The sequence below is a fragment of the Camellia sinensis genome, chromosome 8 (assembly GCF_055761805.1).
Source record: "Camellia sinensis isolate YWXY chromosome 8, ASM5576180v1, whole genome shotgun sequence".
NCBI classification, from domain to species: Eukaryota; Viridiplantae; Streptophyta; class Magnoliopsida; order Ericales; family Theaceae; genus Camellia; species Camellia sinensis.
Window position 1 is genome coordinate 195,576,995 of NC_138968.1, and position 14,752 is coordinate 195,591,746.

Genomic DNA, 14,752 nt, shown 5'->3' on the forward strand with positions numbered 1-14,752 from the left:
GAGAAATGTAGTTTTGTCCTGGTCATCTAGATGCATGGCGATTTGATGGTAGCCTCTGTAAGCATCGAGGAAGCTCATGCGTTGATGGCGTACCGTCGTATCATTGACAAGCTGGTTGATTCTGGGTAGAGAAAAATAGTCTTTGGGGCAAGCTTTGTTCAGATCCGTGAAATCGAAGTACACTCGCCAAGTTCCATTTTTCTTCTTCACCATCACTGTATTGGAGAGCCACGTAGGGTAAGTGACTTTTCTAATTGCCCCGGCGTCAAGCAGTCTGTCTACCTCCTCAATAGCAGCGGCAGTGTGCTTCGCGACTGACCGCCGGCCTTTCTGAATGATCGGCTTACATTTGAGATCGACGTTCAGATGGTGCTGTGAAACTGACGGGGTCTATTCTCGGCATTTCGTACAGAGTCCACGCAAAAACATCGAGGTTGTTGAGCAAGAAAGAGATCATTTGCTGCCTGTCGGCTTGATTCAGAGAGGTGGCGATCATGAAGAACTTGTCTGGGCTTCCATCGATGTCAACTCGGTCTAAACCTTCCGTGGCCTTCTCATTTGGATGCCGCCCAACGTCATCAAGGATCTCCCGATTCGGCACCTCAATGGACTTTACTTGCAGTTTCTTTGGCATTTTGGCGGCAAGAAGATAACATGCTTGTGCCGATTTCTGGGAGCCGCGGATTTGCTCAATGCCGTGTTCTGTTGGGAAACGTAGCAGTTGATGATAGGTGCTTGGGACGGCTTGCAAGGTATGCAACCACGATCGCCTCATGATGAGATTGTACGGCGATGGTAGCCTAACGACCAAGAATTCCACATCCACTGTTCTAGAACCTGCTCGAATGGGTAAGCTGATCTTTCCCAATGGGTACTCTGGATTGGCATTGAAGCCGAATAGTGGATAAGGAACCGGAGTCAGGTCTGACTCGTTGAATCCGAGTTTGGTGTTTTGATCGCACTCCTCCGGACGCATTGTTGGAGACATTCGTCCTTTGCCAACTTCTCAAGATAATCTGTTGAGGCACAGCGGCCATCAGTATCTTGCTGTCGGGCTCGAGATCGTCGATCATCTGCCCTCGGGGGTCGCTCAAAAGCCTGGCGTACTGGTTGTTTGGATTTTGCTATTTCCGAGGCCAGATCGCGACGGAGGCGTTCGTTCTCAGCGATGATGTTGTCCAACCTCTGTTTGGTTTGCCTAGCTTGTGCCATGGTCGCTTGTATTGTCTTTTGCGTTGGGTTTGAAAATGACCAGAGGTCCAAGGCAAGTCTTGCTGCGATGGTTTTTGGTCCAAGCGAGTTTGCTGGAGTGAGGTCATCTCTCTATGTGGTCTCGTCAGTGGCTATCGGAGGATTTTCAGTCACGCCTGCCATGGATGTATTTGAGTATTCCCATAGACGGCGCCAATTGTGGAGAAGTGGTTTGGAAATACTCTTTAGATCCTGGGAGACGCTAGTGATCCTCAGCTAGTCACCTGAAAAGATACAAACACTCCGGTCGGGGGTGCCAGAATTAGCACTCCGACGGACAAGTCAGTTCAGATACTCAGGATAGCTTGTTTACTAAGTTAAGTGAAGTGATTCTTACATACCTTTCTAAATCTGTGGTTCTTGTATTTATACTTGCTTTTTGAGCCTCGAGGCCTGAGCTTACTTTTATCTCATTCCCCTTTTATTTGTTCGGAACTACTGATCTCTGGCTATTCGGCCTTCCTAACGTATTCGGCATCCTAGTCACGCAGTATGGAGCCAAATAATATCTGATTTCTGGGGTACGCACCTTCCGACTCTTCTATTTATTCGGCTCCCACAATATTAGTATCAATATCTTCAAATTTCATCATAACAGGTAATTTCCAATCAAATGAGTAAAAAAGATTAGCAAGTGCAAGCTCTACTGTTGCAACTCCCAGATTGATTTCACAATTCTTTTTGACCAAATCCAAATGGAATTAGTCCAAAGTCTTGTAAAATCAATATCACCGGTTTTGAGTGGTAATCGAACGACGAGTGACCAAAAATAGACAAATTGAGGCACAAATACAAACACAGAGAGGGATCTACCAGTTTTGTGTGGCGTCAAAGCTTATCGAAAGGGTGGCGTCGTCGTCGTTCATGGTGTCATCGTTGTCTTCTGCCGTTCTTCAGCTCTCATAAAGAAAAGAAATGAGAGTCTGAGAGAGATGGAAGAAAGAATAGATAAGGTAGGGTTGTGTTTTTAGTTTTAATTTAATGGTCCAAATAAAAGATGCTAATCCAAAGGCCAAAGACCACCCAAAAAAATATAAAAAAATTAAGGGCCAACTTATACATATATTTTATAATTTACATAATATATTAAATGCAATTCGGGTTCGAGCTGCTTGGGTTAGCCACTGACTCTGCTCAAGCTCGGCCCGAATTACAATTCGGACATCAAAAATCTATCCAGGCCAGTCCAGATTACATGATATGAAGAGATCTGGAAATGAAGATTTCTAAAGAGAGAAAATATGAGACAACAGAGTGCTTGTTTGTGTTAGGGATATGTCAAGACACTACAACGCCTCTAAAACAAAATGATTGCAAAGGGGATCTGGAGAGATCTGGAAATGGAGATTTGGAGCCTTTTGAACAGATCTGAGGACATAACCATCAACGTTTTGTAAAATATTCTCAATCTTACTTCATAACTCCACAGTTCCTCGGACATAAATCTTTTATAAATTAATATATATAACAACAAATCAAGTTAAAAACTAACAAAAATTAGCAATTCCATAGCTAAATAACAGGCTCTAGAGCTGACCATCACTATCAACTACAATTGGTTACAATGATCAACTTATAGATCTTGCAAAACAAATATCAAAATTTTGTGTAGGCATAAAGGAAAAACAATTAGAGTTCTCAAAGTCAGGACCAAAATGAAGCAAGTTCTTTAGCATGTAAAGAATAGGTCTGCTCGTCTTCAAGGTCGACGGTGGTGGACCCGCCAGAGCTGTCGCGATGCCTTCATCGTTATCACCATTCATCTATGCGGACAAATTAATGACTAAACAATGCATAGCGAAATCATAACCACACTATAGTTAAAAGATTAGATCTGTAACTTGATCTGGAAGAAGAAAAAGAAGACACAAGAGCGCCGGCACTAGTCGTTGGATTGGAGGTGGATGGTTGAGTGAATGACGTTGATGCTGACACCTTGATTGTTTCATCGCCGGCGTCCTCATCAAGAGCAGCTTTCTTCACGACGGTAGTGCGACTGCGGATCTAGTTTTAGTGGTAGCTGTTGGACAATCTTCACTATATTTAAATAAATAAATTCTATTTGTGTACTAAATAACAAACAGGATACAAAAGAGATATAAGAAAGGAGAGAGATTGTTTGATTACAAAAATCAAACCAATAAAAAATAATAATAATAAAAACAGATTTTTATTTCGTTACAAAAACAAAATCAAAATCAAAATCAAAATCTGATTTAAATAAATAATAAAAAAATAGAAAATAAATTAACAACTTACTCGATTAATTTCTTGAACAAACTTTTGATCAAGTTCAGTGTTTAACACTGTGTCCTTAAGACAGATTCGTCCTCTCCACGGTGCTTTCAGATTTTCGGACGTCTATCTCCCAGGATAAAATGATCAACAACGAATAAATGCAGCACTATAATTTATTCGCACAACGAACACACTTAGTGTATACACTCTTTCTCACTGGAAAATAAATGTAGTAAATGCAGCAAAATATGCAGAGAGCAAAACAGAATTTTGGACGAAAAATTAGAGTGAAAAACAAATGAGAGACTTGTCTTATTTATAGATGCAGTGGTACCCTGTTAATTTGAATTAAACAGGTAGCATACCTGTTTGAACATGTATTTAACCTGTTGGGTTTGAATTGGAACTGTTTGGGTTCAAATTTGAATTCGAACAGATATCAACCTGTACAGAATTCCAACCGGGTTTTTTGAAATTTAAACAGATAATATGTCTGGGTGGGAAAAAATTGGACCCAATTTTGAATTCAATTTCCGAAATTCAAATTCAAAAAATTAGAATTTTATTTTAGAAAAATAAAATTCAAATGTTTTTGGCCCAAAAAGATAGGTATTGGACCGGACAAGCCCAAAACAACCACACACTACGCACCTGCGCCCAAGCCAGGCCTAGGATAGCTCGAATGGACGGACGGTTGTAGCACGTGTGTGGTTATTTTTAGGTCCAATAGGTCTAGCCCAATTTGCCTATAACATTTCCCTTCTACAAACTTGGGATGCCTCTTGGGGCCCTTCCCAAGTTAAAATTCCAAGCCTTATAAACCCACTCAAAACTTGTCCACCAAATCAATGTGGGACAAGTCTTAAACCAAACCTTTAGGAAATTTCACCAAAAACACCGTTTCTATGGAGCTCTCTTTGACTTTAATTTCTCATTCACCTAATAATGGTTTTGAGCAACCAAATATACCACGTGAATCACAACGCGGCATAGAACGCGTTACCACTTAGACCCGCGAAATTCGAGGCATGAGTCTCACCTAAAAATTTGACCAAAGTTATGGAAAAATCAGATTTTTCCAAAACTTCCAAAACCATTTCTAACAATGGCAAATCTGAGAAGGTTTGAGTGGTTGATCTTCTACCAGATCTGGTCACTCCGACCAGATCTAAGCGCTAAGATGAAGTCATTGTCAAGGGTGAGGTGGAGGAAGTGGCAGCCGCGATAGTAGTAACAGTGGCAGTGGCAGTGGCAGTGGCAGTAACAGTGTCGATGCTATTGGCATTGTCAGAGACGAGAGAGGGCTAATTTAGGAATATGATTGAATTTCTTTTGGATTATATTATCTTTTTATTTTTTTATATATTTATTTTTAAAAAATTAAAAACTAATTTTAAATCAACTTTTCAAAACAATCAAAAAAGTGTGTATGTCCGTTGTGTTTGGTTTGCACCGTTACCCCATACATATATATGACAGGTATTTTAATCATTTCATTTAACTATGTCCTTATAAACATGTTAAAATATCGCAATTTTTTGACATATAAAATTTAAAATTGAATTTTTCAAACGAATGCACTTCTCAATTTATAGGATTTTCATGTGAATATTTATATAAAATAAATAAATAATTTTATTTTTTGTAGACTATTTTTGGGAGATTGTATTTGCATCCAAAAATCATTTAGTACGTTTAATTTCTCAATACTCTCTATTAATTATTTAAGGTTATATTTTACTCAAATAATAAATAAATCAAAACTCTAAATTAAAATATTTTGAAAAATCCTTCTTGGTCACATACTAAACGAATGGCACGGAAATAAGGCAGAGCTCACTTGCTTGCTCCCATGTCCATCCAAGGGGAGGAACAATTTGTGTTTGGATGAAGGGGGTCCCACCCCCTCTTCTTTCTTATGTTTTGGCTAATAGAACAATAGTTGTGTAAGCTGTTTGGCTCATGCCTCCCATGAAAAAATAAATAAATAAAATCTTTTGATAATCATTTTTATCTATTGTTTAATTTTGTTTAAGCTTTATTATATTTGAAAATAATACCTCAATAAAAAACAATAATGTTGATGATAATTGTGAATTTTGGTGTGGTAGATTAGAATTTTGGAGTGAAAAAAAAGATAAAGAGAAAATAATTGACACTTGAGAAAGAAGACGAAAATGGTGTACAATGAGAAAAAAAAATTATATTGGGGTTTAGCTTGTACTATCCTTATTACTAAATTTATATTAAAGCAAAATAGAAATTAAAATTTTAATTAGATGTACTACAAATAGAATCACTGCTGTTTTTGGTTGAAGAACCTCATAAAGTCCGGCCCATCAAGGTAGGGTGATTATTTGCGGAAGAAAATTAATGGGCCCAGAAAGGAAGGCCCAATATAACCAGAGGAAATAAAGATACACAGACTGCCAACTTTGTGTTTCTTTTCTTCTCAGTGGAGCACAAAAGTGCAACTTTTATAAAGTAGTGCTTAGTACATAAATTATATAAATAATATAAAAACAAAAATATATATAAATATATATATAATGATGTGACAGGGTTGTCTTTCTATTATTATTTATTTTATTAAAAAGAAGGAAAAAAAACTCATTAGGATGTTTTTTAATATTAAAAATGCTATTGACACATCATTTTAACGAATGATTAAGTATGAAAATTTTAAAAGAACAGTACTTTTCAAACTAAACTTATCTGCTTTTGAATAAATGTAAATAATAATACCATACAAACATAATCTTTATATTGAATGACGTGAGTTTTTTATAATCTTTTCATTTTATATCAAAACACTACTTACGATTTTAAAAATATTTTTAAATAAAGTGTACAAATTTTATTTGTTGGAAAGCAAAATACAGAAACTATAATAATATGTAACCAACCAACCAACATGTAGGAAATTTTGAATACAAAACCAAATGGATCATAATTGAACAAAGTTACACTTGATTGCACAACTATTTAGCCACCCCTTAGTTTCAAAGCAAGCTATCATGATCATGGGTAATTTATTGGATGCATTAGGACCCACTGCATACTCATGAAACCATTATGGAGCAAACAACAACAACAGCAGCAATGGTTGTTATCCAACCTTGGAAACAAACCTTTTTTTTTAACAGGTAAACAGACACTTGATAAGTGGACCTACCTCTGTTTTTTCTCTGATCTGATAATATCAGAACTATATCCATTTTTGCAAGATAGATAGGACCTCTCAACTACAAGAATCAGGTGAGAGTTAAAATATGTTTGGATCTTATATTTGTAAATTAAAAAAAAATTAAATTAATTGTAGAATAATATTTTTTCACTTTTTCTTTTCTTATCATAAATTCAAGATCTAAATCCGGTGTTACCAATAGTGCAAAGAAATTTCCTCTCGGCCAACCATACATACATGCATTATAAATACACATTTTCCAAATGTTATAAACATAAAAATGTGAAGCAAAATCAAAAAATTTCAAACCAATAATAAAGAACATTATGATAACACATGCAATGATGATCTATCATGGCTAATATGAATTTGACTAAAATGGTTAAAGCCTACAATTTTTTTATTATTTTTATTTTAGATGTAACCCTAAAGCCTACAATTTTTATTATAATATTATTATGGGATAGCAAAGAAAAAGCAGTCAGGCAAACAGTAAAATTACCCCCCCAAAAAACATCAGGCCATGATGATATCAGCAGAATTACAACTCTGAATATTGGAATGGGCCAAGCAGAAGTACAATAAATCTCATCTTAATTACTAAAATAGATATCTAAAAAAAAAATGAATGCTAAATATAAAAATTAATTAATTAATATTTAAATATAAAAAGCCCACTTTGAAATTTTGTCTAGACTGCCCTGCATTGTGGAATCGATGATGGATTAAAAACAATATTTAATACTGTCCATTCATAGTACATTAGCATGGACTAATGAGGTTATGTTAGACTCAACTTTCCTTGCAAAACTCATTAATGGCATCATAATAGCATGACCTTTGATGATTTCAAATAAATTTCTACTCACCTGTGTCTAATTCAAAAAGAACCACCATTGAACTTTCAATGCTCATTTGCCTTCAAACAACATCAACAAAAATGTTCCGAACCAGTAGATCATTGAAATTCATCTCATTCACAGTATGATGATAGCATCCACACAAAAAATTGCAGCCATAAGAAGGAAATATACCACGCTCTTCTCCTGACAGTTGCTATTTACGATTATGCCATGTTTGGTTACTGAGAAAGTGAATGACAAGAAAACAAGACTCGTGTTAGAATGACATTACATGAACTTTCTATTTTTCTCTTCACAATTCACATACTATTAAGCATTGCATAACAGACCGGGATGAGAGCGAAAATAAAGTCTTACAACATCTGCTCAAGTTCGTATGATTGTTCATTTTGCTCAAGTTAATTTGCAACCCAAAGCAATGGCCCTAAGCACACTAAGCAAGAATGACACTGGGCATGCACATAATTGTAAAACATGTTTTGAAGGTCATATTATTGTTGAATCAATCATCTAAGCCTTCAAAATTATTTTCAATGATCATTGCAATCACAGTGCAAACAATCTAATTGCAAACAGGATACATTTCTAATTTCGATTATCAAACAGGTTAGTGCCTAAAAGGCTGCAACTGTACATAACCAGAGCCATACTGGTTTTTCTCGAATTCCTAGCTCTCTACTAACAATAGCAATCAACGACTGTAAAAAAAACAAACTGGAAAACAAAGTTAGCAAAACTGTGACAGGAAACAGAAGCAAATGGAAAAGGAACAAAATTTCCAAATCCTTACGAATAGACAAGATAAGCAAAGAAAATAATTAAGATGAAGCAACCAAGAAGATCCCATTTGTTTGTTCACTTTACCCTTTTCCATAACTTCTATCTCCTTCAGTGTTCTATTATTTACAGTAGGCAAAATGTGAAGATAACCCGTCTCCAATTGGACTCAAATGTCGTCAACTAAGTAGAATCTTTCTCTTGTGGTTCCTCAATTACTGCATTTTTCAGTGACATACCATCAAGGATATCGCTTTCTGAATCTGTCTGAAGATCTTTAAACATGGCCATCACTTGAATCATGGTTGGCCTCCGGAAAGGCCTGTCATCTAGGCACTCGAAAGCAATCCTCAGATACTGGTACAGTTCAGCCTCACTGTATTCATTTGAAATCAACTCAGGGTCCAATATCTCGTGAATTCTCTTCTCTTTCTGAAGCTGTTTTGCCCACCCCACAAGATTGTTGTCGTCACCAAACTCTGATGGATCGATTGGTCTTTTTCCAGAGAGAAGTTCAAGCAGTATGACACCATAACTGTAGACATCACCCTTTGTTGTGCACCTAAAACTCTGATAGTACTCTGGGGGAACATAACCTGGAGTCCCTGCAAGGGTGCTCACACTGAGATGAGTGTCCAGCGCATTCACCAATCTTGCCATACCAAAATCAGACACCCTGGCTTCAAAGTCTTCATCAAGAAGGACATTGCTAGATTTCATGTCGCGGTGGATGATGTGGGGGATGCAGCTGTGGTGAAGGAATGCTAGTCCTCTCGCTGACCCAATTGCAATCTTCTTTCTTGCTGCCCAGTCGAGCTTTGAGCCCCCTCCTTTGGCCCTTTCATGAAGAACAGACTCCAAACTTCCCCATTTCATGTATTCATACACTAGAAGCCTTTCCTCACCAATTTTACAGTAACCCAGCAAGGGGACTAGGTTTCGGTGTTTGATCTTCCCTATAGTTTCCATTTCAGCCATAAACTCTCTGTCTCCCTGACCTGTGACATGAATAAGCTTCTTGATCGCAACGACACAACCATCTTTCAGTTGGGCCTTGTAGACATCGCCAAACCCTCCAGAACCAATCAAGCTGTCAGCACTGAAACCGTTGGTAGCTTCAAGCAAATGGGCAAAGGTCAGCTTCCGCAGAGGCTTCTCAAATGTGGCAACATTGATGCTCAGAGGCTCGGGAACACTGGATAGTTTCCAGCTGCTGCTACCAGACGTTGGAAGGCTTTCAATGTACTTGTCTCTTTTCTCCTCCTTTTGCTGGTGCTTCTTTATCCTGTAAAGGGCCAGCCCGAGCACGAAGATACAGAAAAGAGAGGTTACAATGCCAATTACCATCTCTACAGTCACTGACTGCTTTTTCCCTTGATGTTGAAAGCCTGGTGGATTGCGCGATCCATTTCCAGAGCCACAAGGAGGCAACGGAAGCCCACATAAACCAGAATTGTTCTCATATCTTGAAGCTGGGAAAGTAGTTAGCTGAGCACCTGAAGGGATAGGCCCTGTGAGGTTGTTGTTTGACACATCGAGATCACTGAGAAACGACAAGCCCCCTATTGATCCTGGAATGAATCCCTGGAGATTATTATGAGAGAGATCAAGAACTCCAAGAGCCTTCAAACCTCCAAAGCTGAATGGGATGTTTCCGGTTATATTGTTGTGTCCCAAATTCAAGACCTGCAAATAGTTCAACGACCCAAAGTTATCCGGAATAGTCCCTGACAAGGAATTGTAGGAGAGATCGAGGTAGATCATGGTGCCATTGCTTGCAAATGTGTAAACCGTCTTGCCAGAGTAGATTCTAGTCAATGGGCAAGAGTGAACCATAGGAAAATTTTCCAGCCTTTCTGAGCGAATGTCCTCAAATTCAACTAGTCCTCCAGCACCTCTGCAAGATGTCCCGCCCTCATTTCTCACAAACACAAACTGTTTCCCAGAAACAGCTCCAGGAACAACTAGGCCAGCATTGTCAGCAAGATCAAGTGGTATGGGACCGGTCAGGGCATTGCTATTCAAATCAAGCCAGATTAGGCTCCGACAAGCACCTATTTCCAATGGGATCTCTCCAGTTAGTAAATTGTTACCCAATTGGAGGATTGCAAGATTAACAAGATTCCCAATACCTGAAGGAATTTCTCCGCTCAGATGGTTGCTGGAGAGTGAAACCCAAATCAGGTTTGTACAGTTAGCAATGGACATGGGAAGGGTTCCATTAATGAGATTGTTGTTGAGAATCAGGGTCTGAAGATTTCCTCCATTGATGCAAATGTCTTCTGGGATTTGCCCTGTTAGGTTGTTAGCCCACATAACAATGTCTGAAAGTTTTGGCAGGGTCCAAATCTCCAATGGAATTTCACCTTCAAGATTGTTGAAACTAAGATCAATTGACCTCAAGTTCCTGCACTTTCCAAGCTGAGATGGCACCGTCCCGGTGAGATAATTGTTGGACAGTAATAGTTTTTCCAAGGCTGTGGACGACGAAGATGAGCAAAATACAGATGGTATGTTCCCTGTGAAGGCATTAGAACTGAGGTCCAGCACTTGAAGCTGAGTATTATTCGTCAAGGACAGTGGCACAGGACCAGATATATTGTTGAAAGGAACATACAAATACTTGAGACTCGGGAGAGCACTGATTACCGTGCTGAGAAAATTGCCCGAAAGCTGATTCTTCCCGAGGTTGAGGCTGAACAACGAAGAACATTGCGAAAAAGTTGAAGGAAGCCCACCAGTAAGATTGTTACCAGAAATATCAAGCACCTCAAGAGTCCCACAAATCTGCCCTAATTCTTGGGGAATCTCTCCAAAAAACCCATTTCGAGCCAAAGAAAGCTGCCTCAAATGCTTGAAATTCCCCAAGAACACCCCCGGGATCTTGAATTGAAGCGCATTGTACCCGACATCAAGACTCTCAAGAAGCTGGCAATTCGTCAAGCTATTCGGAAAACTCGTGCCGAAGAACCTGTTATAGGATAGATTGAGTATGCTGAGATTGTTGCAGCTCTCGAACTGAAGACTAAACAAGTTGCCGGTGAAGTTATTGTGTGATAGATCAAATACACTGAGAGACTCCGGTAAACCTGTCACGAAAGTCACCGGAATCTGGCCGGAGAAGAGGTTGTTAGAGAGGTCTAGCGTCCAGAGGCTCTTGCAAGACCATAAAGTACTGTTACCCAAATTTCCAGTGAGCTTGTTGTCTGAGAAATTTAACAGATTGAGGGTCTGACAGTTGGAGAGAGAGTAAGACAAGAGAGATGAATCGGAAATCCGATTGCGAGAGAGGTCGAGCTGAGCGAGGCTAGGCCCGAACTTGAGGGTCCCTCCGGGGACGGAGTTGCGAGAGAGATTGAGAACTCGAAGGCGGTCACAGGATTGAAACAGAGTCTCAACAGAGAGAGGTTCTGAGAAGTTGTTGGAAGATAAATCGAGGGTTTCGAGGCGGCAATACGGCGGAGCTCCGGCGGAGGAAAGGTTGCCAGAGAAAGAGTTGCGGCTGAGATAGAGGGAGGCGAGACCCGGCAACGCCATGAGTTCGTCGAGGCGGAGGCGGCCGGTGAGTCCACCGCCGCTGAGATTCACGGCGGCGACCCGCCCGCCGGAGCATGAAACGCCGTGCCAATAGCACGGGGTTGAAGAAGGAGACCAGTCGGTTAAGAACCCATTTGGATCTGAATCGATTGAGGAATGTTTAAAAGCCAATAACGCTATCAAATCATCGTTTTCTTTTGCGTCTGATTTCACAATCAAAATACAATAACAAGTTATGAGTAGCTTGAACAGAAAGTTGAGAGAGGAAATGAGTTTGTGTTCCATCGATGATTTTGATGATGATGATGACACCTTCCATTCTCTTCTCATGTCTTGAATTTTGATGGGTATACACCACCAACTGCATATAAAAAAACAATCCGTCAAATGCTTTTATATTTGGTGGGTAGAAGAAGAATCTTTTTCGCTTCTACTGTCTCTCTCTACATTTCAAAACCTGTAATTGAACAAAACAACAATTCAATTCACCGGTAAACCAAGAAATCCAAGAATAGAACAACCCATATCTTCTTTTTTTTTTGATTCATGAACAACCCATATCTGACTAGTTATATATGTAAAGATTATAATGTTACTATGAAGAATAAGAAGAGCTCAGAGAAAGCTAACAATGGATAGTGAGAAGGTACCAAATCGAAGTCTTTTGTTAAGCAAAATGACAGATTACTGCTGGGTTCAGAAGGGTTGGGTACGACGATGTTTCAGAATTGTCGGATGTCACAGGAAATGAGTGAAGTGAATTTATGTGGGTGGGTGGTGTGATTTTGGATTAGCAACCGTGAAAGGGATTTGTTTGTAATAAAACGAATCTGAAACCCAACTCCAACTCCTCTGCAGAATTTTGGGGACCAAAAGGCAACAAACAGCAGTATTTACACATAAGAGAATTTTTTAGTGATATCAGGTGATAATGATATGAGCAGAGAAAAGAGGAGAGCTAGTAGGAGAGGAGAGCAAAAGTGAGAATAGATAACAACTTGAAGTTTCAGTGAGAGAGGGAAAGAGAGGGTGCGTGTGTTTCAATTAACCAATTTTATACAAAATAATAAATTTTCATATAAATTTTTTGAATAAATTGTACTCCGTTCACTTGACTTAAAAATAAAAATAAAAATAAAAATAATAAAAAAAAGAGTAATTTTCACAATTTTATACTTTAATAAGTTTAAAGGGAAATTTATGAAAGATGTAAAGCCAAATAATGTAAAAACAAAAATTAGTATAAAAATGTATGATAATAATTTTTTTTATTTATATAACTAATGATTTTTTTCAAAAAACGAGACTATGGATTTTGGTGTAAAAAAGAAAGGCAGGAGAGATGTAAATGATATACAAATTAAATTTTCTCTCATTATTTTTTTAAATTTATTATTTAAATTTATGATTCAAATATAAAATAAAAATATTTAACATTATGATTCAAATATAAAATAAAAATATTTAACATAATTATGTCAAATTTAGGGCTTGTTTGGTTTGTTTTTGAGAGAGTTATTTTTAAAAAAAAATTTGAGGAGAGAGTTTAGAAATTTTTTTAGTTTGTTTGGTTGTATATTTTAAAAGTAGTTTTGGAGTTTAGGAGTTTGGAATGATTTGATATTTTGTTGTAATTAAGTAGATGTGTGTGAGAGAAAAAGTGATTGAGAAGGAGAGAGAAGAGAGAGAAAAAGTGATTGATTGATGTGTAAGAGAGAGAAAGTGATTTTGGAAATTTTTTGAGAAAATCTCAAACCAAACAATTTTTAGAAATTTTTTTTCTAAAACTCATCTCTAAAATCAAACCAAACATACAGAGTTTATTATATTTTTTTCAAACTTCATAAAATGTTAATGTAACGTATCCAAAATTTGTATATAAAATAATGCAATTTTTGTAATTTTTGTAATTTTAAAAAATTCCATCATTGTCATTTGAAAATTACAAAAATAATACATCATTTTGAATTTCAATTTTGTGTGTTTCTTTCTATCGTGGAAGTTTGAGAGGGGGAGGGAGGGAAAAGGGGGTTAAATTGTCATTTTGCAATTTGTGTGGGTGGTCCAGTCAAAGTTGGGGTGGAGGGGGAGGATTTGATTCTTTACTTTTGTTTTTTCTCCCTCTCTCTCACACACACCTAACGTAGCGTCTCGCTTTCGGAGGTTACGGGGCATCTACGTCTTTCCGTGACATTTATTAAGTAAATAAATAAAATCCCGCATCCCCCTCTTTCAATGCTGAAAACATGATTTGATGTAGTAATTGTATTACGAATGTTTTTCCTGGCGTGAAACTCACATAATATAAATTTTACATTTATGTGAAATTTTTATCATCTCTAATATTTGATACAGTGATTTTATAGACATCAATTAATATGGTGTTGTTTGAGAAGTGGGTTGGATTTTTTGATTTTTTAATTTTTTTAATTATTTTAATCTAGGGTTAAAAAGTTTGATTTGAGAAGACTTTTGACTTTTTTTAATTTTTTTGATTTTTTGTGAGAGAAATAATGTAATAATTATAAGTTGGATGTGATATTTTATTTTATTAGGCTAAAAAAATTATTTTATTTTTTGTGACTATTTTAGTAAAAAAAGCCTAAAAAGCCTCTTTTCAAACAGAGGCTACATGTATTAGTATATTAATTAATGTTATGTTATTATTATTAACATCTCTTATTATACAAATTTTAAACACCTAAAATCTATAAAATTATATTACATCATCTATTAATATACTAGTTAATACATTAATTAATACATATATCATTATTCTTTTGATTATATCACTACTCTCTAATTTTCTTTTGAGTGCATGGGAGGCAACTCCTACTATCCTCTATTTATTTTTTATTTTTTTAAAGTAAATTGCAGGAATCTCTTAATTTTTTTTTAA

The 14,752-nt window shown here is 37.1% G+C and overlaps 1 protein-coding gene across 4 annotated transcripts; it reads right to left on the reverse strand.

Annotated features, from left to right (window-relative positions):
* Positions 1-8,102: 8,102 nt before the first annotated feature.
* LOC114314748 (receptor-like protein kinase BRI1-like 3) lies at positions 8,103-12,918 on the reverse strand. 4 transcript variants are annotated; one of them, XM_028261213.2, is made up of 3 exons: positions 12,504-12,881; positions 10,449-12,310; positions 8,103-10,370 (listed from the first exon to the last, which is right to left on the reverse strand). In XM_028261213.2, the coding sequence occupies exons 2-3, from the start codon at positions 12,181-12,183 to the stop codon at positions 8,500-8,502; spliced, it is 3,606 nt and encodes a 1,201-aa protein (XP_028117014.2). In that variant the 5' UTR covers positions 12,184-12,310; positions 12,504-12,881; the 3' UTR covers positions 8,103-8,499. The 4 variants fall into 4 exon arrangements, with proteins under 4 accessions (XP_028117014.2, XP_082740658.1, XP_028117013.2 ...); XM_082884532.1 differs by having other exon boundaries at positions 10,449-12,214; positions 12,504-12,869; XM_028261212.2 differs by having other exon boundaries at positions 8,103-12,214; positions 12,504-12,918.
* Between the last annotated feature and the right edge of the window lie 1,834 nt (positions 12,919-14,752).

Bases quoted from the DNA above. Each gene is read 5' to 3' on its own strand.
- LOC114314748 (XM_028261212.2), bottom strand. From the start codon at position 12,183: ATGAGAAGAGAATGGAAGGTGTCATCATCATCATCAAAATCATCGATG.